The sequence below is a fragment of the Nanorana parkeri genome, unplaced genomic scaffold (assembly GCF_000935625.1).
Source record: "Nanorana parkeri isolate BGI_ZX_2015 unplaced genomic scaffold, ASM93562v1 scaffold1800, whole genome shotgun sequence".
Taxonomy (NCBI): Eukaryota; Metazoa; Chordata; class Amphibia; order Anura; family Dicroglossidae; genus Nanorana; species Nanorana parkeri.
Window position 1 is genome coordinate 116,837 of NW_017308068.1, and position 25,166 is coordinate 142,002.

Genomic DNA, 25,166 nt, shown 5'->3' on the forward strand with positions numbered 1-25,166 from the left:
TAGGAAAGTCAATGGTCTTTAATCAGTATTTGGCAATAAATGCAGCTTTATTGCACGCAACGTAAAAGTCTCCCTTAAACAAACAATTTCCAGCAGAACTCAAAAGTAACACAAATAAAAAGGTCTACTCCACCTTAGGAGGCTAACAGTAGTGTCCCTCACTACGTCCTACTGGAGCGGCTATTCCAGCTTCCAGTATAAATTAACAAAAACCACAGTCCAATACCTACAGTTGTTCTGGCAGACCTTATTTCCCAGATATGCAGACAGATACTCTCCAGTCTGTGTCCATCCAGTGCAGCCTGGATCTTGCTCTGAACTCTCTCCCACTCTCAGTCACTATCAGGTGCAGGCTAATTAATAGAGAGAGAGGAGGTTTACCTGTTGGCCAGGCTTAACCCTTTCCTAGCCAGGGAAAGCTGCCCTTTTCAACCTCTCACTGACATACACAGAATCGTGTACCCTGTCACAATATATATATATAGTAAATTGTCTGCATATGTCTGTATATTAGCTTCATGTGATCTCTTGAAGAGCAAGAATGGAAATAAGAGGGACTCCAGTGTGAGGAGTAAGAGCCAGATATCTTCGGTTGCACAGTGCTTCACTCTAAGACTCGAAGCATGGAGAAAAGGAGAAAAGAGCAGAATAATGACCTCATCATTATGATGAAGGGCCTTCATTTTCCAGTCAGCAGGATCGAGGGGATGGTTTGGTGTATTATTTTATTGCAGAGGAGAAAAGTGAGGAGAGCGACCTGTACTGTCTGGCAGGGGTACCTGTATCCAAAGACTTTCTTGACAACATTACAAACATTTTTGGCAAGTAAAACATGCATTTTAACTAAGCATTCATATGAGTGTCTGGAATCCTGTTATATAAATGATTTATCATTTGGATGTCAAAGGAAGATTTGGTATCAAAGCCCCATATTTGTAACAATATATCTTAAATTAATGAATTGTCCATCCTAGTCATTCTATAATCACACAGATATTTCTCCGCCCCAAAGATTGGAATTGGTTCATATGCTTACCAATTATCAGTCCAAAGATTCCTGTAGAGTAAAAACACTGGGTAACATCAATATCCTCCATATTTTTGTTAATTATGGAAGGGATAGAAAAATGTACACATTTGAAAATCTGCTGCAAAACATTACCTAAATGTTTTGATTAGTGCAAATAAAGTAGACACAGTTATAAAAAAAAATGTACTCTCTACCCATGATCCTACCTTTGACTTCAAGCCTTACGGTATTTTCAGCGTTGCCAAGGATGTTTGTAGCAACACACGTGTATTTGCCTTGATCTTCCTTTCGCACAGTACTAATCTCCAGTGTACCATTTTCATGGACTCTGTAATTTCCTCCATCCAGGTTACTGCCCTGTCCGTTCTTAAACCTACCATGTAAAATAAAATGTATGTTGTGCATCCAATTGTACAGTTGTGAAAAGTAAATCCTGATCAGTTTTTACTTGATATTCTTTTTAAAAACTCAGAAGCCAAAATAGAGAAAGATATGCTGGTTACTTGCAGCACAAGTCTTACCAGCGAAGAGTAGGTATAGGAGATCCAAAAAAAGGGCAGTCTAACTGAGTCCTATTATATTCAATTACTCTGATAAGCTGGTTCCGAGGGCCCAGCATTCGGGATGGCACATCTGCGATAGAGAACAAAGAAGCACTATAAATGTATATAGATGTCGTCAATAGTAAGTCAACAGGTGTAAATATAAAATTAGGAGCAGGAATATATTGTATGGACAAAGTGGTAGGAAGAGAGAGAAAATAAATGTAGGGCACCAAGAATTTCATGTAAGCTTCAAAGTCTACACAGCTCTCTCTCTCTCTCTCTCTATATATATATATATACACACACACTGAGTGGCCAGATTATTATGACCACCCCATCAGTACTTCGTTGGGCCACGAGATGACTGCGTTGGGCCGCCTCGTGACTCCACGAGATGTTGAAAGGTGATGCGAGGAATCTGACACTGCACTGTTGCCCTTCTGTTGTCTTGTATCAGTCTTGCCACCCTCCAATCTGCCCTAACATTGACTAGTCGCTGACGGTCACAATTCGCATGTTCAGACCCAGATTTTCGGCTGATAGTCCAGTCTTTAAACACATTAACAACAGCTGCTCTTGAACATTTAACGAATTCTGCTGTTTTGCCGATACTCGCTCCATGGCTCCGAGCGCCAACAATCATCCCACGTTCAAAGGCTGTTAAATCGCGTTGTTTACCCATATCTTCAGAAAAAAATCACTTCTACTGTCGTGGTAAACAACCTGCTTCCCTATTTATAATGGTCTGGCCCTCTAGCAACTTCAGCGCGAAATTATAGCTAATTTGCCTACAAACGTCAGTTGGCCATAATAATCTGGCCACTCAGTGTATATATATGTGTGTGTATATATATATATTAGGGATGCACCGATATATCAGCGCCGAAACATATCGTCTGAAAATTGCACTTTTGGCATAATACATCGGCGCATCCCTGCTTTCTTTTCTCCCCGCTGGGCGCTGTTCCAGCGGGGAGAAAAGAAAGTGACAGCCGGCCGAGCGCTGCGGTGGAGAGCGATGTGAGCGGCCGGCGTCTCCTCCCGCACCGCTCCGCCGCCTATCACAGTCCGGCAGAGCGGTGTGGGGGCGGAGAGTCTGCACTACAAATGTTTCACAATTTGTTATTCAAAATGTAGACAGCATATTTCTATTTAGTCCCCACCCAAACATCTTCAATGCATCTGTAATAATCTGTAATAACATAGAGTTCAGTAGCAAAATTATTTTAAAGCCCTCTACCTTTACAGATCCCATATTAAAGTACACCTGTAAGAAGAGAGATATTTGCTTATAAAGCTCTCCTTGTGGAAATACGAGTTGAGTGGCTGTCATACTTTGCATTTAAGACAAATCTTTACACCTTCTTTGTATTGAAGACAAACTAAGATACAAACATTTCTGATTTTACACTGACACTCATAAGAATGTTTGACTTTTCTTCTGATGCTCATTTGCTGTAAACTTGTTCCAGATCTGTGACTGAGAAGCATTGAAACCAGTACAGCCAGTAACCTACCTTTTTAGGATAAAGCTAACAATGGCACCCTCGATAATTTTTCCCATGAAAGGTATATTTTAAACTCACCTTTTCTCGTCTAACTATGCAGCATACTACATACATACTGCTATCAATTTGCTAGAAGTTCCATGAATATACAACCTATATTTTAATCAAAAACATTTTCTAGGTACCACTGCTGACTGACTGAATGTACTACAAATACAGAATTGGGTCCTCTAACAGGAAACTCCAGCAAACCCTTTTACTGCTCATGCTACAATAAATGCCAGGAAAAGGAAACAAAACACAATAAGCTAACTATGTACACATCATACAACATGGACAGGAAAACCAAGAAACTATAACTAAATTTCCATAACAAGCTACAACCTTATGACGTACTATAGTTAAAAATTAACCAATTAAATCTTGTTAAATTGTACACAGATGTTATTGTAATTAACCCATCTGTCACACTCAATGTATAATAGAAGCCTGTACAAAAGGTATTAACAGATTGTATCTAATATGTATTTTATTTATTTTCCATGAACCCTCTCCATTGTAACGTTCCTACCTCATAGCAGGGGTCCCGGCTATCACGAGCGGCAATGTCGGAGCTCGAGTGACGTCACGAACGGCGACGTCATCCGACTCCTCCCCCTTTTCCTATTTAGGGCGGCAGATTCAATTACCTTGCGTTCGTGCTTGGAGCCTGACGCCAGGCAAATACCCTCCAGCAGACCACTATTGGGCCGGACAGAGCCCCTTCCATCACCCTCTATTGGGCCGGATAGTGCCCCAGCTCGAGTCCACTCCATTTGGGCCAGACAGAGCCCCAACTCAGCTCCCCTCGTTTGGGCCGGACAGAGCCCCACCTCCTAGGCTGTTGCAGCCACTCCACGGCTCTGCTTCCGTCCAAACCTCCTGAGAGAGTTTCCCTATCCTTTGCCAGCAGCAGATGGAAGACCCGCACTTCACATTCTAGGCCACCGGGTGGCAGCAGCACACCACAGATCTGCTCACTGCAAGTATCATACATTCATAGAGCATAATACTGTGAACTGCCATTATATACAGCTTAATACTGTGAACTGCCATTATATACAGCTTAATACTGAGAACTGCCATTATATACAGCTTAATACTGTGAAGTGCCAATTACCTTTACTGTGAACTGCCATATAAATCAGTATTTCCAGTTGCTCCCATACTTGAGTGTATAAAGCCTATACCAATAAACCCTCCTGCATTACAGACCTCATCTGAGTTGTCCAAACTACCTACTACCTGCCTTTGTCAAGTAAACTATTCCCATAAACAGTGTTATATAAACATCTGAAGCTGAGATCCAAACCATCCCTTAAAACACAACCACCCCATTACATCCATTGCCCTTACACATATTCTAAATTAAAACCTTAATAAATTTACCTATATTAAAAAAACTGACAGGGATTTTATTGATAAATTACTCTATCCAAAATGAAAAAATATTATAGATGTACTTTAAGCATTCTTTAAGGGTAACACAAATGTGTGCAGTGTATACAGTTGATGGTTGAAATATCTTTTTTTACTGTACAAAGACAACTTGAAAATGTTCGCTGATTTTTCAGTGAAATTTATTATTAATAAAAACAAACATTTTGTATTGACTATTTAAATTTCTAATTTTCTAATACAAGGAGAGATTGGTACTCAAACCCAATTTTTTTTGAAACTTTTTCATTTTTTTAAATCAATTTTTATTTATTAATTATTTTTTTATTAAATATTTTTATTTTTTACTTTACTGTCACAGGAGGCTGCAAGAGGAGAGCCCAGCCTCCTGTGACAGCGCTGGCTGTCTCCGCCCCTCACACCGCTCTGCTGCACTGTGATATGCGGCCGAGCAGTGTGGGAGGAAAGACACCGGCCGCTCACAGCGCTCGTCCCGCAGCACTCGGCCGGCTGTCATTTTCTCTCTGATTCCTTTCATCCCCGCTGTGCACTGCTCTGTGTCCCAGCGGGGATTATGGGAATCACGGCCGCGCCGGCAAAACGGCAGGAAAATGTCACTTTCGGCATTTAGCCGAAAGTGCCATTTTCGGCCGGCGCCCCCCCTTCACTTTTCGCCCAGGGGCCGCGCCCCTGCTGCACCCCCGGTTGTTACGCCACTGCTCAAACCATCACATTAGTTAACCTATATAGCCCTAATCAGGCACAAATTCCATTTATTACAAATTACTTTACACATTCTGTCCGAGTTTAAGGAAGGCCTGACAATTCTTGCAGGGGACTTAAACATACACATAGATCCTACACTTGACTCTTCCACAGGTCACTCATACATTGCTTACAAGTGATATGAACTATGCTAAGAAGCGAATTATTCAACCTCAAGATAGGGAGTATACTTTATACTCCAGTACACACAATTCTTATTCTAGAATTGATTATATTTTTTTGGACCATCACCATTTGGATTGGCTTACAGAGGTCCACATTTAACGTTTTACTATCTCAGATCACGCTTCAGTGACGGTGAGATTAAGGATACCGGGGGCGACCAGACCTCCCTTCTCTTGGAGATTAAATGAGCAGCTGCTGGAGGACCCCCATGTGATGGGGGCGATCGCATCCGATTTGACTCACTATTTCCAGGATGGAGGTGGGGGTATCTCCCCTGGAATTCTTCGGGAAGGACACAAAGCCACGATAAGGGGTTCTTCAATAGCCCACAGGCACAGAAGGAAGAAAAAAAGAGCGCAACTCTAAAATGGAAGAACTGATTACCAAAATCGATCATTTACAATTGGCCCACTGACAGCTATGGGACAGGAAATGATGTATTGCTCCCGGTCCCATAGTACAGGGAGATCGGTGAATGGAGGATCGCCAATTTGCTCCACAGCTTCCCCCCGACACCAGAGAAGCCAGTCCCAGGCCCGTAGGAGTGGCAGCGGAGCCCGGGAAACACGGCTGGGGTGTCGGGCGGGGGGGCCCAGTTTACTGGCCCGTAGAATCGATCTGGCAGCCGCTGAGCCGCCAGAATCGCTTCTACAGTAAAGCCAACAGTTAACTTTACAAGTGTTAACAGTGTCCCCGGCGGCTTGTTTAACTTGCTGTCCGGAGCACTTTCATACTACTTGAGCACACATGATATGGCTGGTCGCCGTAAATCAGAAAAAAAAAGCTAGATTCCTATTGGCTATTTCACTTTGCAATAGCCAATAGCAAACTAGCTATTGTGCCCGCCCTCTGCTGCTGCCAATCAGCAGAGGGGGACCTGCAGTTCTCCATCAGGTCCCCTTCTAGTGATTGACAGCAGCAGATGCAGTTTTTTTAATGTTTTTTTTTATTCTGACAGCGACGGTTATATCTGCTCAGGTAATCCTGCACCCCCCCACACAAACACACATGGTGCTGCATTAATGTATTGCTGGGGTAGTTGGATTTGTAGTCCTCTATAGCTGTTAGTTAATTGTGCTGTATATGTACCATCAGCTCTGGAGGACTACAAATCCCAGCAATACATTATACACTGTATGTATAATGTACTATTGCTGGCATTTGTTGTATTCCTATATAGCTGGTGCCGTATCTGCATTGTGCCGTATAATCATTATATAGCGCAATGCAGAATACCACCAGCTATAGAGGACTACAAATCCCAGCATTAATAAATGATATGGCGCAATGGAGAATAACACTATCTATAGAGAAATACATCAGATCCCAGCAATAAAACATTATATACAGCGCAACTCAGAATAACACCAGCTACAGAGGACTACAAATCCCAGCAATAGTACATTATAATATAATGTACTATTGCTGCGATTTGCTGTATTCCTGCATAGCTGGTGTTATTCTGCGTTGCACTGTATAATCATTATACAGCTTACTGCAGAATACCAGCAGCTACAGAAGACTACAAATCCCAGCGATAGAACATTATAGTATAATGGACTATTGCTGTGATTTGTTGTATTCCTCTGGGATTTTGTTGTCTCCTTTAAGCAGTGGTTCTCAACCTGTGGGTTGCTGCATGATTGCTGCAGTGCTAGTCCTCCTCAGCCCTCTCCTAGTCCAGCAGTGTCAGTTCTCCCGCCACGCCGCCAGATGTCGCTGCAGCAGCCGCGTCATCCCTAAATTTTACCGTTGGGGGTCACCACAACTTGGCAAATGTTACCAAGGGGTCCCAGCCCTAGAAAGGTTAAGAACCACTGCTGTGGAATAAATAAATGCTAGTTGTAATCTTTTATGTTGCATGGTATTTGCGCAAATGTTTATCAAACCAGTACTTTTAGGATAAAATAAACTAAATTAAAATTTAGTGCACAGAAACATAATATAAATACCCAAGTTTTTGGTAAAATATGAAAGATGGGGTCACGTCGGGTAAATAGATACCAAACATGTCAAGCCTTAAAGTTGCGTTCGCCCATGAAGCTGCAAAAAAACTTCAGTACGACAGATTTCACATAGACAACTCTTTAAACACGTTTACTGCTCATCAGTTTAGTGCTTACAGTGATTAATGGCTCTACAGTTATTGATCTCACTCCGACGTTCGAGGCGATATGTAACATGTGTAGCGCAATTGTCATTTTTGGCAATGTAGGCACGCAGATGTGTGTTTGAGTGTGTTTGTACGTCGGGGCAGGGAACTGTAAAAACATTTTTGCATGTTTTCTTATATGTTACTTTCATTTTTTACATTTTTAAACACTGTTTGTTTTTGTTTTTTACACTAACCTTATTGCTATCACATAGGGGGCTAACAAGCCCCCTATGTAATAGCAGATAGGGTGTGGCAGGTCCTCTTTATGACTGACCAAGGTCCTGTAGCACACCTTACCGTAATTCCCATAGGTAGAAGTGGGTGCTCGCAATGACTGCGTATGGCGTCGCATCAAAGCAGAAATAGTTGTGAGGATATGTCACCAGCACTCCAGAATGACAAACGGGTCAATTTTAGTGAATCTCTATTTTTTTGGGGGGCCTCTTTCGCGGTCGCGCAGGGTCCCCTTCATCAGGCTTAAAGTGAACAATTCAAAGTATACACCATAACCATTATATACACACACAAACAGACTGTAAATCACCAGACTCCACCCCTTTGACGTCATATTCCCGCCAGAACAAAAGGGAAAATAATACTTTCAAGTTTATACATAGGCATAGTATCAGAGACCAGGGGGCTGCTGATCGAAAATGCAAACAAGCTGTGTATGTGCGTTTGACATGACAGTAATGGATGGTGCTGCGTTATTGGGCTGGCAATGACAGCGGACAGCTGACAGCCGGGTTGCCATGGTGATCAGGTCACGCTTCGATAGTGCGGGCCCGCCCAGCGCCTCCTGTGTTCGGGTCGTTGGATCGAGGCTACCGCGCATGCGCCGCGGGACGTACACCATTGGTGCAACGTCATTCCTAGTACCGCCTCCTGTCAGCGGTCTACGAAAAGAACACAGAGGGATTAGTGCAGTGCTGTATCATCTGAGCAACCGGCCAAAGCATAACCAAGACATAAAAACAAACTTGCTAACCCACACAGTATGATCCTACTTGGTGGTTTGTCCAAAAAGTCAGGGCACAAAAATAATTATGGAAGAAAACCGGTGTAGTGGGTACAGCTGCTGGCAAGGAATTTCTCTTAATGCACATATCACAATGAGACATATGTTCAGAACCTTGGCCATTTCAATATACACATCAATGTACACATCATTAATACTGGCGACAATGATAATTGTAAGTCAATATTGTTACTTATAGAAGAACATTATCGTACTATATGATACTACATATTATTGTTGGATAAAAGGTCAACTCTATGCAAAAATTATTGGTCTGGAACAAAGAAAACAGACAGGGGTGTGGAATTCGTATCGCCCGACAACCGGGACATGTAGTTCCGGGCAAGTGATTTTTTTCACTGTTTTAGCCCTGCTATGGACAGCAGGGCTGTATTTTTTCTTTTCTTAAATGAGCGCCGAGAGCGGCGCTGCGAGCCGGGGGCATGGAGCGCTGAGAGCGGGGGGTGTGGACGGAGCACTGGGGGCAGGGACGGAGCGTGGATCGCTGAGTGCGGGGACGGAGTGGGGGGCGTGGAGTAGTGACAGGCTCTGTCACCTCCCTCAGCCTCTGTCCTCGGCGGTCGCTGCTCGTTCCTGTCACAGGAGTTCTAGCACAGTGCCTGCTAGAACTCCTGTGTTGGAGGTGACAGGTTCAATAAAGAGAACATGTCACCTCTGAATGCTATCACACGGGCTTGTTAACCCCTGTATGATAGCAATACAGTGTTGATGGAATCCCAGCATATCGACACGAGGCGATGATATTTTGAAAAGATTGACATTTGTTTTATTCGTGCACGGGAGAACTTAATACAGAAAAAAGAGTTTAGGACTGTCCTTCACTCATCTAGTATAAGTCTCTCAAACTTAGCCCCCCCCATCTTGGGTTTTATACAATTCCATAAGACAGCCTTCTGTTGAGTAATTCGCTGTTGAATCACTTCAGTCATGGGATGAGGAGAACTTCCTTAATTCTGTCTTTCGTACATCTGCCAGTTAGTATGCAGGAAACTGTAACTTCTGTGGTTAAGCCATCTTCCTGAGTTTGTCTTACTGTTGCATTAACTCGAAAAAGCACAAAGGTTAGATTTCTACAAGTTAAAACATATTAACTAGTTCACTTCTGTACATTACTTTAACAGTTAAGTTTAAAAAAAATTAGTTAAAAAAAAAGTAAAAAATAATTAAAAATGTAACTAAATAAAAATGTAAAGTGCTTTCAACTGCGAGGAAAGGAAAGCAGGAAAACGTGCAATCTGCCTGGCACGACTGGGGTGCAATTAGGAAATAATGGCACTGCCATCGCGATCGTGCCCGGTCATACATTGTCAAAAATAGACCAATGATGGTACACAAACATGGGAGATCACTTAGGGATGTGCTGGTCCAGGCCAAACCACAGGTCCAAGTATTCCAAGAAACCCCATGTTTTTTCTAAAAAGACAGGTTGTTTCAAATGCCATCGTTGCAACATATGCAATGCCCTGATTTGTGGAGACTCATTTCCACACCACTATAAAATGGGAAAAAGTATGCGATACAGGGCTACCTGAACTGCAACACTGAGTTCTGTGTATACCTACTCAAGTGCCCATGCACACGGGTATACATTGGTAAAACTGTTGGCCCCTTCAAAAGACGCTTCCAGAAACACCAAAGCGATATTCGATTAGCTATTGAGGAATTTAACAAAGGTGAGGAGATAGATGCCAACAAACCTGTTGCAACACATTTTGCGGAACATGAACACCAAATGCACGAACTGAGGGGAATGGTGATAGAGCATGTACGCATACAACCCAGAGGGGGCGATAGAGGCAGATACCTCTTGCAGAGAGAGGCCTATTGGATCTATACCCTCGATACTCTTATTCCGAGGGGACTCAACACGAGCTTGGGACTAAAGGTGCCCACACACCTTACAATTTATCTGCAGATTTTCTGTGGTCAGATGGATAAAGTGCAACAGATTGGCCCAGGTGGAGATTACTCCATCCACACAGTTAAGTGTAGATGGAGGAATCTGTTGCACCTTTTCCATCTGACCACAGAAAATCTGCAGATAAATTGTAAGGTGTGTGGGCAGCTTAACATGTTTTCTTGACGAAAGATAATTGTGTTTCATATTCATCCATTGGGTATTTCATGATTTCTCCTGGTGGGACTTGTTTGTCATTCTGGAGTGCTGGTGACATATCCTCACAACTAGGTTGGAGACATCAGGGGTCTTTCAGACCCCTAATGTCATATAGGGACCCCAAAGAAGCTGAGGAAGCAGAGATATGCTTCCCCAGCTTCTTCTCCTGGCTCTAAGAGCCGGAGAATGTAAATAGTGACACCGGAAGTGATGTAATACACATCACTTCCAGGTCCAGTGATCGGAGGAGAGATAGCGGAGCCATGGGAAACAGACGGTGGCCCGGCAGGGATGGGGGAGGGGGAGGGAGCCACACGGTACAAACGATCTGGTGGCTGTATAGACGATGGATCGCTTGTACACTAACAGCCATCGCTGGCTGTTGAAAATGACACCAAAAACACTTTCTTGTTTAAACCAATGATGCGGACCACCATCTATGGAGGTATTGCGGCCCAGAAGTGGATAAACAGGCCCAATGCCAGTGACGTACACGGTACATCACTGGTCATGAAGGGGTTAATTCCCCAAGAATTTCACAACAGGACTTGGAGGCCCTCGAGATTCCAATCACGGAATTGGAATTTCACAAAGCTATTGAAAATTATCCCATGGGAAAGAGCTCTGGCCCAGACAGCTTTTCACTTAAATACTATCAGATATTTCGCCAGACACTAATTCCACACTTAATTGCCTATGTGAACACTTTTTCTTTAGACACATCTCCTCTTCCTGCTACTGTACATGATTATATATCTGTCTTTCCCAAAGTAGGTAAAGATCCAACGATATGTGGCAGCAACAGGCCTATATCACTGTTAAATTTGGACATTAAACTATATGCCAAAATATTATCGACAAGAATATCTTCTAGATTACCTCAACTAATAACACTGGACCAAACTGGTTTTATTAATGGGAGTGAGGTGAGGGACAACACGCAGGGCAGTATCCCTCCTACACTATGCTTCTTCTTCAGTTAGACCCACCCTATTCCTCTCTACTGATGCTGAAAAGGCCTTTGACAGGGTGGACTGGGAATACAGGCAGTCATTGAGTTACAAACATCCAACTTACATACGAGTCCTACTTACAAACGGAGGCTATTACTGTACAGCAGGGGTAGTTGTAATGCTCCCGCGCTCGTGCCGACGAGGAGTGCCCGCCTTTTTGGGTCTGGTTCATAGTACTGTACATACATTACAGGAAGTTGGCTCTTGTTAGACGTGCAGACACGGGGTGCCCACCTCTTCTTCCAGGCAAGTGTGAGGTTTTTACAGCTGTCTGTATCCTCATTAGAAAGATTGAATCTCACTTCCTGTCTTTGAGACAACAGGAAGTGAAAGGAAATATACCCCTAGGAAGGGAAATTCCCTCCTGTAAGAGTTATCATGTGAAAAAGGTGTCTCCACTGAAGATGTATCACCAATCTTTGTTTCCACGACAACCCAAAATTTTCAAAATCCAATTAGCACAGGGACAGAAAGTGAGGTGAAATCTTCTGAACGGGCACAGACAGCAAAACAAACCTTACAGGGGGTTAACCCTTCCCTATGCTATCCAAACAAACAAAAAAAAACATTTTTGGCTGGAGTTACACTTAAAAAATGTACCTGTTCCAACTTACATACAAATTCAACTTAAGAACAAACTTACAGTCCCTATCTTGTTCTGTATCTAGGACTGCCTGCATCTAGGATTATGCCCAAAAATGCTGACTTTTATTACATCTCTATATTAACACCCTACAGCACGAATTAAAATCAATGGGGTATACTCCCCATAGTACTCGCCAAGGCTGCCCCCTTTCCCCTATACTATTTGCGTTATCGATCAAACTTTTTTTCATCTCTATTAGAAACAATTCGGATATAAGAGGGATAACTGTTAAATGGTTCTAACATAAAATGACGGAATACACAGATGACATTGTTTTATTTATTAGACATCCGAGAGTATCAATACTGGTCCTCCTTCAATATCAAATTTTAAAATTAACCTAAATAAATCAGAGATTTTGAATATCAACATACCACCTGCAGAAATAACTTATCTGAAACAATCTATACCTTTGCTATGGAAATGGAAAAAATTAGATACCTCGGAATGTATTTAACCTCCAGGTACTCTGATCTGTTCAAGGTTAATTACTTACCTTTATTGAACCATATTAGAAGGGACTTGGTGAAATGGCATAATGATAGATCTTATTTATCCTAAGTGTGTTGTTTTTGTATGTTAATTTGCGTGGTCCTTTCTTAAACTTAATAAAATTTTAATTAATTAAACAAAATGACATTTTGAAAAAAACTAACGAATAAAAACAAAACACTGAGCAGCGTATTTTACTTTTCTTACCAAGTATGGAGACAAAAGCGTTAGCCAACAGATATCCATGGGCATTGGAAGCATTACACTGAAACACTGCGCTATTACCAGTCTGTACTTCTCTGAAAATTATAGTGTCACCAGCAACTTCAAAGTTTTGGTTTGGAGCTGTTACAATGGAAAAGACAAGATAACATTGATAGAAATGTACATTTGATAACGGTAAATTCATTTATCTAGACAAAATGTCACAAAACTTCTAAAAAGTAATCGAATATACCAATATACCATACTGCTAGTGGCCACTGACAACATGTTACTTGAAAAGAAATCCTACAGATTCAAACTTTCACCCTCATAAATAAGTTTGTAACAATATAAAGGTATACATGCTACCCCATACTTCTTCTAACAGTTTTCTTAAACATAAGAAAATTAACTTGAATTTTCATGACTAAAAAGGTTTTACAAACTGGAAAAATAGAAATAAAACACTGGATATCCTCCAAACCCCCAATGATGCATTGCTTTAACAGTGCACTGGAAGTATACAAATGCAACTCTCACTGGTTCTTCCTGATGACCTCCACACATTACTGGATAAAGTAATAACATAGAGGTCAGCATAGGAACCAGTGAGAGATGCAGGGGATCCAGGATTTTTTCTATAGGCTTTAGTGGAAGATTTCTCAGCACTGGAGTGGTGTTCAATGGTGGGGCTGCAGGAAAGTATTTACACTGTTCTTTTATAGGACTGCCTTAATTACCTTTTCAGTCATTTTTAATAACTTTAAAGAAACAACATTAAAATAATGCTCACACAGAGTCAATGGAGTAGCATACCAAAGCAATATCTAAGTCAGAAGTAGGCAATAGTAAAATACAACAAAAAGCAATTAGGAACATACTCAAGGGTTATCTGACTGTCTCTCATAGGGACAAACTTGGTGTGGTTACTCAGGGTGGTCCTTTCACAAGGGGTATGTGGGGAAACAAGGGAATGGGGGGAAAAAAGGAAAGAGAAAAGAGGGGTGGGTAAGGGAGAGGGAAGAGGGGAGGGGGAAAGGGGATAAAGGAGGGGGGTGACAAACAAGTGGGGGAGGGAAAGTGGAGGAGTGTGTCAGTAAGGTAAATGGAGCAGGCTATCTCCTTTGCAGATTTGGGATGAAAGGTACGATAAGGAACTATAGATGAGACTAGAGGGATTCAAGAAGGGAAAGGCATAATGGAGCCAGTTCCCATTCAGGTTTCCTTGGGCACAACTATACCCATCAGATATTGAGGATAAGAAAGATAGCTCCAGGGGACGTCAAGCAGAAAACAGCAAGTGACAGTGAAGTTCTAGCAGCTGGCGCTTACTGCGACGTGGGCTCCAATGATGAGGAAGGGGTGGATAATGAGGTGGCATACTGTACATGGGTGCCACCGACTGGAAAGGAGGAAACTTCTCAAGCAGTGGTAGAATAGTAGAGGACTGGAGGAAGGAGTCATCCTAAACCATCCAGTGGCACCGTCCCCAGGACCAGTCCACAGAACTCTGCTGCTTCTGACAGCACCATTTTAATCTGCAGTCACTGCATGCAGCATATCAGCCCTGATAATAGTACTAGCCATTTGAGTACAACATGTATGAGGAGATACATGACTTTGCATCACAAACTCGATGGGAGCAGTAGCTTAATGAGACAATTCATCAACTAAAGGCCCACAAGTCCTCGGTTCCCACTTTCCATCTCTCCCCCCTAATTCCCAAGGCATGTTTCTTTTCCACAGCTCCTGGAGCAGAAGAAAAAATGTCCCCAAATAATCCCCATGCCCAGCATCTTAATGGAAGCTTGGCAAAACTCCTCCCAGATCACACACAGACTAGGCACTGGAGGCACAGCAGAGGGTGAAAGAGAAGGACTTGCTGCTGTCTCAGGGCCAGAAGCATCCTTTTCCTACTGCCTCCATCCCTGTGAAGCAGAGGAAGGAGAAGGAGTACGAGGCGGAGGTTGGGGTTCTTGTGGTGAGGGAGAGGAGGAAATCAGGCAGGCTTCAATGGGGACGCTTCACACCTCCCAAACCCAAGGAGGTGTATGTGAGTGGGGTAACATCATTGAGGACATGTTTGTCCTCAGCAACACAGAGGACTTGGCTCCCCTGCTGCAGGCCATTTGTGGCAAATAGGGCCTTTTGTACTCAAATGCATGTGCAGGGACTCCAGGTTTTGGGTCATGGAAGAGAGGAACCATTATTGGGTGCCCCCCTTATTAAATCCTTGATACAAGTCTAAAATGGTCAATGTCTTCCCACCATCCCCAAGGGAGATCCGGATGAGGCACTTTGAGGAAGTGCTGCATTATAACCTATTTGCCGCATTGTGTCTCCAAATGTGTGGCCTTTTCCAGTGTAAAGGTGCCACACAATATTTCCGCAGCTGGATCTCAGCTGCCAAATTTCTAATGTTTGGGGTAAATTCTGTATTGGGACTCGAAATTTGTCCCTTATTCTGGTGCATTAGCACTCAAAAATATTTGAGGTTATTTTCTCTCAGATAATAAACTATGTTTATTTCAAGATAAAACTTGACTCGTCTCCCTCTTATATTGCTGCCTAACCAAGCTGCTTACACACTGTCCAACCACTGAACAATTTTGAACAATTTTTTTTCACATAATAATTTTTATTGCAAGATAAATCCTACCTTATCTCTTCCTATTTGCTGCCAATTCGCAATCTGTCCTGGGGCTAGCCAGTTTCAACCAAACATATATCTGAAGTCTATATTTTGAATATTTGGGGAATAATTGGGGATATGAAGATATTAGGAATTTTGGGGAATGGGGGCTTGTGGTTTTGAAGTGTATTTCTGCACTCTCTTTTGACATTTTTTAAACTTTTAAAACAATGCAGTGTGATACTGCGAAAGAAGCTCACAAGCTACAGTACACTATGGAAATGTTTTGCCACTACCAGTTGGTATAAATTTGAGAGCTTCAGCTTTATTTATTTTTTTAAGTAAACTTTTCTATAGCTTTTATAGAAAGCTATAGAAAGATAGGCTGCTAACATCATTCAGGCCTATTGCCACTGGATAAAAAAAATCAGGTGCCCCAGCGAAATCTGCCAAAAAAATACTTTATTCAAGTTGTAATGAATCAGATTGGAGTTCTACTGCTGTATTTAAGCCAAACTAAATGTCAAAAAATCAATTACACAGTCAAATATGTGATGTCAGAATGCAGTGTCACTGACAGTGTTGATGAAACTTGTACTGTTCTGTAACACCACATACAGCTTAAAGGGATCTCTCAAGCATATGATCTATAGGATTGGTGTTTTTTCCATGTTGCCTTCAAAGTCGCATTAGAAGAAGGACTCTCTCCTCATTGAACGGTGTTTTTAAAAACTGTTTATTTTTTTGCTTAGTTAATGTTCCTCATGGTAGTGCCCAGCTCCTCATGCTCTTTTTGACAATACCTTGTCTATTAGCATTGAAAATGGTCTACATTTAGTATGAAGATTCACCTCCCATCAACTTTAATGGGGTTTGATACTAAGTTCAGGATTTACAGACATCAAGCAGGATTTGATGACCCCCCACACAATAAACATTGGCTTATTCACTTATTGCTCATTATCAGATGCAGAAGTGGCCACGCATGTTCTAATTTTTTTTGCATTACTGGTAGAGGCCTCGAGACCCCAGACCACACGCCTGCTGATATTGCACTGCATTCACCAGGTTGGAGTTAAACAGAGGTTTGGGAATTCTCATATGGCATTGTTGCTCTAATCTCAACTCTGCGTTTTTATTAAACGAAGACCTGACTGAAAAGTCTAAAGAGCATATGAATATGTAAATAACGTGTACATCTTTGCAGTTAGATATTAAAGTAGAAATAAAATGTGTCACACAGTTCTTTCCAAAGCTCTCCATAAAAGGTTACCTGAGATTACTTCTCCATTCATCAGCCACTGAATTATGGGTTTAGGGTTGCCGCTGGCCCGACAAACCAAACGGCCATTTTCTCCTGGGGCTAAGATCAGGTTTTTTGGTTCATCCAGCCAGTAAGGCGCCGCTGAGGTAAAAAAAAAAAAATTACTGGTCCATATATCAATCCTTATTTGGGAAAATGGCATTATGAAATTAAAGTAAGACCGATTAATTCCGATTTACAATGAAATTTGTTGAATGACTTTGCAACTTAGGCATAGATATAGTTATCCTGCCTTTAATTAATCCTTGTAAAGCAGTTACAATTTAAAATGTATTGTAATACAAATACTGTATGACACTAAACTCAGAAGGGTAAATCTTAAAAATCCATTCAGTAAACAAATGCATTCAGGTATCTTAACTATTAACAAAAATGTGCCTTATTTATGAATCACTCAGGTGTAGATCCTCAAATCATCTCTGAATTTGTGTTGACACTGTGCTGTCCTTCCTTCTGGAGGGTGCCTACTTTTGTTCCCCTTGTCCCTGTGTGGGTTGTAAAGTAGCCACCATTCCAAGCTCACTTCCGTAATGGACTAAAATCTCACCTTTAGTATACGAATTTGCAGTGAGATTGTATTTCATCACAGGAGCGAGCTTTGAGGGGTGGGTACTTTACAACACACAACTTGTGACAGTGTCAGCACACATTTAGGCTAGGTTCACACTATGGAGATCTGTGACTGCGTGGCACTCGTGTGGATGGCCGCATGGTCACGGAATCGCCCACCATCGTGCTGGCGGTGCCATTATTTTCTATTGGCACCCCAGTAATGCTGGGCAGATCGAGCAGTTTCACGCTGCGATAATGCCCGTGCAATCGTGCACGATCGTGGTTCAAAAAACCATGCTGTACGAGTTGCAAAAAGAGGTACCTTTTTTAGTGATTGTTGTGCGGATGTAACCCCATTGAAATAAAATATTTTGCATACTGTTGATGTAAGACTGACAGGTCTATAGTTTCCTGGTGTACATCTTGACCAATTTTGTATACATTGGTACTAAATTTGCTTTCTGTCAATCAGTGCCATTTCAGTTATGAAAGTGTCTTTAAAAATTAGGAACAATAATCTTGCTATAACCTGGCTAACTTCTTTGAGGACTTGCAGGTGTAAGTCATCTGGTCCTGGAGATTTATTTGCATTTAGTTTCTCTAGACTTCATTTCACTCGGATCTCTGTCAGCCACTGGGGTATCTTTAGTCCATTCTTATTAGAATTTTTAGTTTGCTTTTTAAACCTACCTTTCTCTTCTGTAAAAACTGAAGAGAAGAATGTATTTAATACCTCTTCTTTCTCCAAGTCACATGTAACTGATGTTCCTTGTTCATATATTATTGTGACTTTTTTAAAGTATATTGGATATTTTTTTAAAGGCCAATTTTTTTCTTCATTATATGTGTTTTTACCCTAGAATTTAACAACCCTGATTTGACTTTTGTTCTTTTTCTAACCAAATAGAATTTTAATGGTGTTGATAAGAAAATAATAGCACATATCGACAAATATGAATTTAAACAGGAAAACTGTTAAGTGTCATAACAGCAGGTGATGAGATAGACATATCATACATCAACAGAGGATCATCGCAGTGATCTTTTGTAATGTAACAACACCAACAGCGCATAGAGTAAAAGTAAAAAGAAATCAGATACAGAAGTGTTCACCTGAAGTATCAATACAAGTGTAAAGACAGGGGCATAGGTAAGGAAAATGCAACAAGAGATTCTCTACGGAGCATGGTTCGAGTATGAGGAGTACCAATTTATCCAAGAGTTCCAAAGGCGATCGAATCTATGGCTTTTGTCACCATTGAAAGCCAGTATTCTCTCATAGGAATAGTGTAAGTGAACCAAGTTGGCAACCTGTGAAATAGGAGAGTCTGGGCTCTCCAGTTTCTAGCAATGAGTAAACGAGCCGCCAAAAGGATGTAAATTATTACTATTCTAGTCTGTGAGGGAAAGCCGTCCACACTTAAATTTAAAAGCACCAGGGGGTGACAGCTCGACCATTGATTACACTAATGATCCGAAATATGTCTCCCCAAAGTCTCTGAACATTGGGACAGTGTCAGAAGGTATGAAGTAGGTTTCCCACCAGTCAACAATTTCTCCAGCACAAAGCGGAATGACCTGTTGAAAATTTAGCAAGTCTGTAGAGAGTAAGATAAAGGGCTGCAACAACTAATTGACATAATCGATTATTGAAAAAGTTGTCAACTTTTTCAATCATCGATTAATTGGCTTCCGATTGGTTGGCCCTGTTCACGTCTCCACACACGCTGCGCGCCACACCTCCTCCCCAGCTCACATTCGCCACTGCCAGACCCGCCCGCATCCACACACCGCATCTCCTCTCCGCCTCACGTTCACCGACCGCCCACATCCACGATCGGCACAGGGACGTTGGGAGAAGTAGTAAGGAGAAGCAGGTGTGGGGGGATGACAGCTGCCGATAGACAGGTCCGATCTCAGAAGCAAGTTGCTGGAAGACTGCTCAGGTACGCCTGCACTTTACCACACATGGTGCTCTATAATGTATTGCTGGGATTTGTATTCCTCTATAGCTGATGGTACATTGTGCTGTATATTATACATAGGAATACAAATCTCAGCAATACATTATACACTGTATGTATAGTGTACTATTGCTGGGATTTGTCGTACTCTATAGCTGGTGGTATTCCGCATTGCACTGTATAGAGGACTACAAATCCCAGCAATAATGCATTATACAGCGCAATGCGGAATACCACCGCAATGCGGAATACCAGGAGTACAACAAATCCCAGGAAAAATACATTTTACAGTGGTGCAATGCCGAATACCACCAGCTATAATGTACTATTGCTGGGATTTGTTGTATTCCTCTATAGCTGGTGGTATTCTGCATTGTGCTGTATAATGTACTATTGCTGGGATTTGTGGTCCTCTATAGCCGGTGCCATTCTGCATGCATTGCTGTATCATTTTACACTCTTCATTTCACAATATTGCACACCACACTTTTGTTTTCTTTTTTACTTCCACCGCTCCAAGCTTGCTCCTGTGATGGACTACACTCTCAATACAAACTAGTAGTCTATTACTGGAGCAATTTTTTAAAATGTATTTTATTTTTTATCCGATTAACTGATTAATCAAACTTAATAATCGGCTAACTAATCGATTTTAAAAATAATCGTTAGCTGCAGCTCTAGTAAGATACCATCGGAGGATACGTTTTAAAGAGACCTCCCAGAGATTCACGCATTTAGCGGCTGAGAATAATATAGTGAGGGCCTTAGTCCATTGAGCTGGAGAGAAGGTGGCGTGTAGGTTATTCTCCCACTTCTGGAATGGAAGAGATTTGACAAAAGAGTGTTTCTCCTGCATTAGCCCATAGATGAAGGAAATGCCTCTAATGGTTGTGTGGGGATTATGGTAAGATATCCACAGGTTGTTAGGAACGTGGACAACCAGAATGGGAGTTTCAGTGAAGAGATGATGAACTTGAGAATATTGGTGAAACGTGGACAGATGGAGGGAATACTGACCACACAGATCCAGGAAAGATTTAAGTTTATTGTTCTCATAGAGATCAGAGATCGGGCAATCGATTAAGTATGCCATTTTTTAAGATTGACGTCCACTATAAGTAGCTCCAAAACATCAATCGGTAAGGAAACATGTGTGGTCGGTTCTAGGGAGAATTTCAAGGAGCACAGATGTCTCCAAGCTGTTAGAGGCATCTATAGTCGGGGATACAGAAACGCTAGAAAACCCCAGACACAAGCTGGCAAGAAGAAAGTGGAATAAATTATGTCTAGGTATGAAGGATTGTTCAATTTCCCACCAAAGGATATGGGGGGAAGGGCGAAGCTATGACCTAATTTGTTAGTAAGTATAAGCACTAGTGTAACTGCAAAATAGTCATTGAGATCGATCATTCCCATGCCACCAACAGTTTTGTGTCCGATTGGTTGGGAATATGCACATCTTGCCTTCTTGTTTTGCCAAATGTATTTGAGCAGTAACGTTTTAAGTGACTTAAAGCAATGGACAGGTAGCGGAATTGTTAGTGTACTGAATAGATAAAGTGCTTTGGTAAGGATCAACATTTTGAAGGCCGCTAGGCGGCCAGACTATGATAACTTATGTTTAGCTAGGTCCATAAGGTCAGTTTGTAGCATTGTTAAGAACGGGAGGTAGTTTTCCTTGAAAAGTGAAGCTGTATGAGGTGTGAGGTTAATGGCTAGGTATGAGATTTTGTCAGCACTTTTAGCTTAGGGGAACAAGGCTGGCAATATATTGTGTACTGTAGAGGGAAGTCCTATGTTAAGAATATGGGGTTTAGAATCATTGATTTTATAGTAGGAGATGTGGCCAAATTGGTGAATAACTCTACGATCTTCCATCAAGGAAGAAGCTGGGTTTGTGATCATAAAAATCACATCATCAGCAAACAATTTTATTTGATGGTGATTATGAGAGACTAGGAACCCAGTAATATAGTAATAGTAGTAATTCTTGAAGGGTTCCATGAGGACGTTGAATATTAAAGGTGAGAGGGGGCATCCCTGCCTCGTGCCATTGGAAATGGAGAAGGGCGAGGAAAGGATCCCCGAAAAGGATACTTGAGCTGAGGGGCAGGAGTATAGTGCCATGACAGCATCATAGATTGGGCCAACAAAGCCAAACCTGTGGAGCACCTGCTTCATGTATTGTCAGTAAATTCTATTGAACACTTTCTCAGAGTCTTACGTCAATAGGATAGAAGGAATTTTGGATTTGGAGGCCCAGTGAATGACATTAATAAGTCTGTGTGTGGCATTGGGTGCTTGTCTACCCAACAGAAAGCCAGATTGATCCGGGTGGATCAAGATCGGTAACAGAGTATTTAGTCTGGAAGCTATAATTTTGGCAAAGAGTTTGACATTAGTGTTGAGCAGTGATATCGGGCGAAAGTTGGAAGGAGTGGTAGGTGTCTTACCAGGTTTGGGAATGGTAATAGTGGCCTTCAACATTTCAGCAGGGAATGAAGCAGTTTGAGTGGCCCTTCTAAACACCAGTAGCAAGTGGGGGGTTAACAACTCCGAAAAGGCCTTATAGTATTCGGCTGAAAAGCCATCTGGGCTAGGGGTCTTACCGTTGGGTAGAGACTTAATGAGCTGCGTCATTTCTTCTACCGTGATGGGAGATTTGAGTGTAGACAATTGGGATGTTGACAAAGCAGGAGTTTCAAGGAACATACAAAAATTATTAATATTATTAGCCATGGGCGTAGGGGTAGATGGGTCTTCCATAAGATTGTACAGGGAACTATAATACTTCTTACATTTATCAGCAATGTCTATAGGGCTCGTCATTTTCTTCCCATCTAAAGAACACACTAGGTGGGAAATTCTGGATTTGGCTCGATTAACTTTAATCTGGTTAGATAGTAAGGTCCCTGTTTTATTAGCACTGGAGTAATAGGTCAAACAAAGCCTTCTGGAATATTTGTCAAATCTATCTAGAATAAGGGTACGCAGTTCGAGACTTCGTTTATTTAATTTAGACAGATGTGTAGGACTCTGGGCGATTTTTTTTTTGAGAGTCTAAGTCATGTATATGTTGAAGTAGAGTAGATAGTTGAGCAGATCATTGTCTATTCAGTTTAGCAGTCTCTTGGATAAGTAATCCCCGCATGAACGCCTTATGGGCATTCCATCTCCACTATGTTGGGGTCAGCTACGAAGCCTATGTTTATAGAGAAAAACTCTGTTAACTGTTTAGCAAGAGAGGAGGCAATGTCTGAGCGTTGTAGCAAGGAGACGTAATTTCTCCAGAGCCATGTCCGAGATTTGGGAGGGGAGAGTGAAACATGTAGAGAGATGGGAGCGTGATCAAACCACGCGATATCATGTATTTTCGTCTCGGACAACCTCTGGAGAAGGGATATATCTACTATGAACATGTCAATGCGCGAATAGGAGTTATGTACAGAGGAATGAAACGTGAAGTCTCTCTCACTGGCATGGTGCCAACGGCAGACATCGTAGAGATTCTCCCTTGCCAAGAAGGGGGACAAGCAAGCAGAGCGCGGTTGCACCTGTGAATTTGAACAATCCACAGTGGGGTCCGACACAATATTGAAGTCTCCGCAGTAAAGCAGAAAACCTTGTCTGACCCTTGCCACCCTGCCAAGGAGCTGGTTCAAGAAACGTATTTGATGTGTATTTGGCACATAAACATCCACCAAGGTGTACATAACATTATCGAACATCCCCACAACAATGACATATCAACCCATAGGGTCAATCAGAACTTCCTTAGGAGCAAAGGAGATCCTGTTTCGTACAGCAATCAGTACGCCTCTCTTTTTCTTCCCAGGCATAATAGAAAAGTAGGCAGTGGAAAAATCCTTGTGGGAGCACCATGGGGCATAATCCGTATGGAAATATGTCTCCTGGACACACGGTATATCAGAGTCGGTTTTCAATGCTTCTTTCCACATCAAAGAACGTTTGGCCGGGTGATTGAGGCCTTTTGCATAAGTGAGAGTATTTTCTTAGTTCAATCTGAGTTTATTCAAGTTTAAGAGTTTAGTACAAAAAGGCAAAGTAACAAGTTCACCTTAACAAAAATAAACATGGTTCGACAAGACCAGTGATGGTACTTGTAGTACAATGCATAGAAGGCATGCTGTAGGTTGGTTTGGGCCCAGGGCCATCTGTGGTATTTCTACCCAGTACATCCCGACACGAGGCATGTGCACAGGGTAGGGGGATACCACTCTAGCGGATACAGCATGTGGTAGGGGAGTGAGGGGGCACAGAGGAGGGGAGGGGATGAGGACGGGGACAATAGCCTCCCACCCCCTGCCAGGCCATCTAGTGACCGTGGTGGGTAGGGACTTTTTAAGGAGTAAGTGTTGTTGTGAATCCCACTGAGTTCCTATACACAATCCAGGGGGACCAGGTGTGGACATATTTGTCTCCATCCTCCCGTTTCCTTGCCAAGAGGCCCTCTAGATCAGCAATGCGGTCCATCTCCACAACCCATTCCGCAAGGGTGGGTACCACCGATGAGCGCCAGTGACGCTGGATAACAGTCCTGGCTGCCGTGAGAAAATGACGCAGAAGGCCCCTCTTCACCTTCTTGATTGATCCTGGGACCATGGACAAGAGTAGAATTTTGGGGTCGTTAGCAATAGCTGTTCCTGTCACTCTGTGGTACATCTCCAATACTCCCCTCCAGAACCCTTGGAGCTGCGGACAGCCCCACCAGATATGTGTCATGTTTCCTGGGGAGGCACTGCACCTCCAACAGGCATCGGTCACTGTAGGGTAGTACCGATGGAGGACTGTAGGGCATCGGTACCATCTGGTGAGTATCTTAAGGTTTTTCTCGTGAGCCCTGCTGGCGACTGACAGAGAGTGCGTGAGAGCAAACGACTTCTCCGACTCGTCGCTCGTAAAGGTGAGTTCCAGCTCACGTTCCCAGGCCGATGTGTAAGCAGGTAGCGTGGGAGAGGCCAGATGGGAGAGGAGAGAGTAGATGAGGGATACCACGTGGGAAGGAGGCGTGGAGGCCAGGAGGATGGAGTCAAACTCCGTTGGCTCCCCCCGAGACTATCCGGCCCCCGGAGGGAGGAGACGAACAAAATTGTCCCTCCGATAACCAATCCCCAGTGCCCAGGCGGGGTCCCACGGCAAGGGGCCGAGCCTGCAGAGCCGAGATTACCCTGCGGTGGGAGTCCCTAGTCCATTCACCAAAGGTGGTTCCATGCAAGGCCGGGGGGAAAGCCGGATTCCCAAACAAGAGCGTCATTGGTCCAATGTAGGCCGACAATGCGTGTCGAGAAACCCAACCGTCCCACACCGTCAGAACATGTGTTGTTAGCAGAGGCAGAGAGGGGCGGACCGGTCTGGATCTAGGGGGCACCCAGGGCAAAGCTCGTAAGTCACCCGCTGAGAGGGTTTCCTCCAGTCCGACCCACAGTTTTACCTCGCCCCTGTGGAACCAGTCTACAATACGGGTAAGGACTGCGGATGCGTGGTAAAAAAAGATATCCTCTGCGTTTCGGAAGGGCCAATGATCGGTAGCTAAGGCG

The 25,166-nt window shown here is 42.7% G+C and overlaps 1 protein-coding gene across 14 annotated transcripts in view; it reads right to left on the reverse strand.

Moving 5' to 3' along the window:
• The window catches only part of NFASC (neurofascin), a 189,042-nt gene that overhangs the window by 113,855 nt on the left and 50,021 nt on the right, over nt 1-25,166 (reverse strand). For all 14 annotated transcript variants that reach the window (XR_001942046.1, XM_018571666.1, XM_018571659.1 and 11 more), the window contains 4 exons: nt 17,042-17,173; nt 13,140-13,277; nt 1,552-1,663; nt 1,237-1,403 (listed from right to left, as the gene is read on the reverse strand). Coding sequence is in view for 13 of the 14 variants with exons in the window: in XM_018571666.1 (XP_018427168.1) it covers nt 1,237-1,403; nt 1,552-1,663; nt 13,140-13,277; nt 17,042-17,173 (549 nt within the window). In the remaining variant the exon portion in view is untranslated. The remainder of the gene's footprint in view (nt 1-1,236; nt 1,404-1,551; nt 1,664-13,139; nt 13,278-17,041; nt 17,174-25,166) is intronic.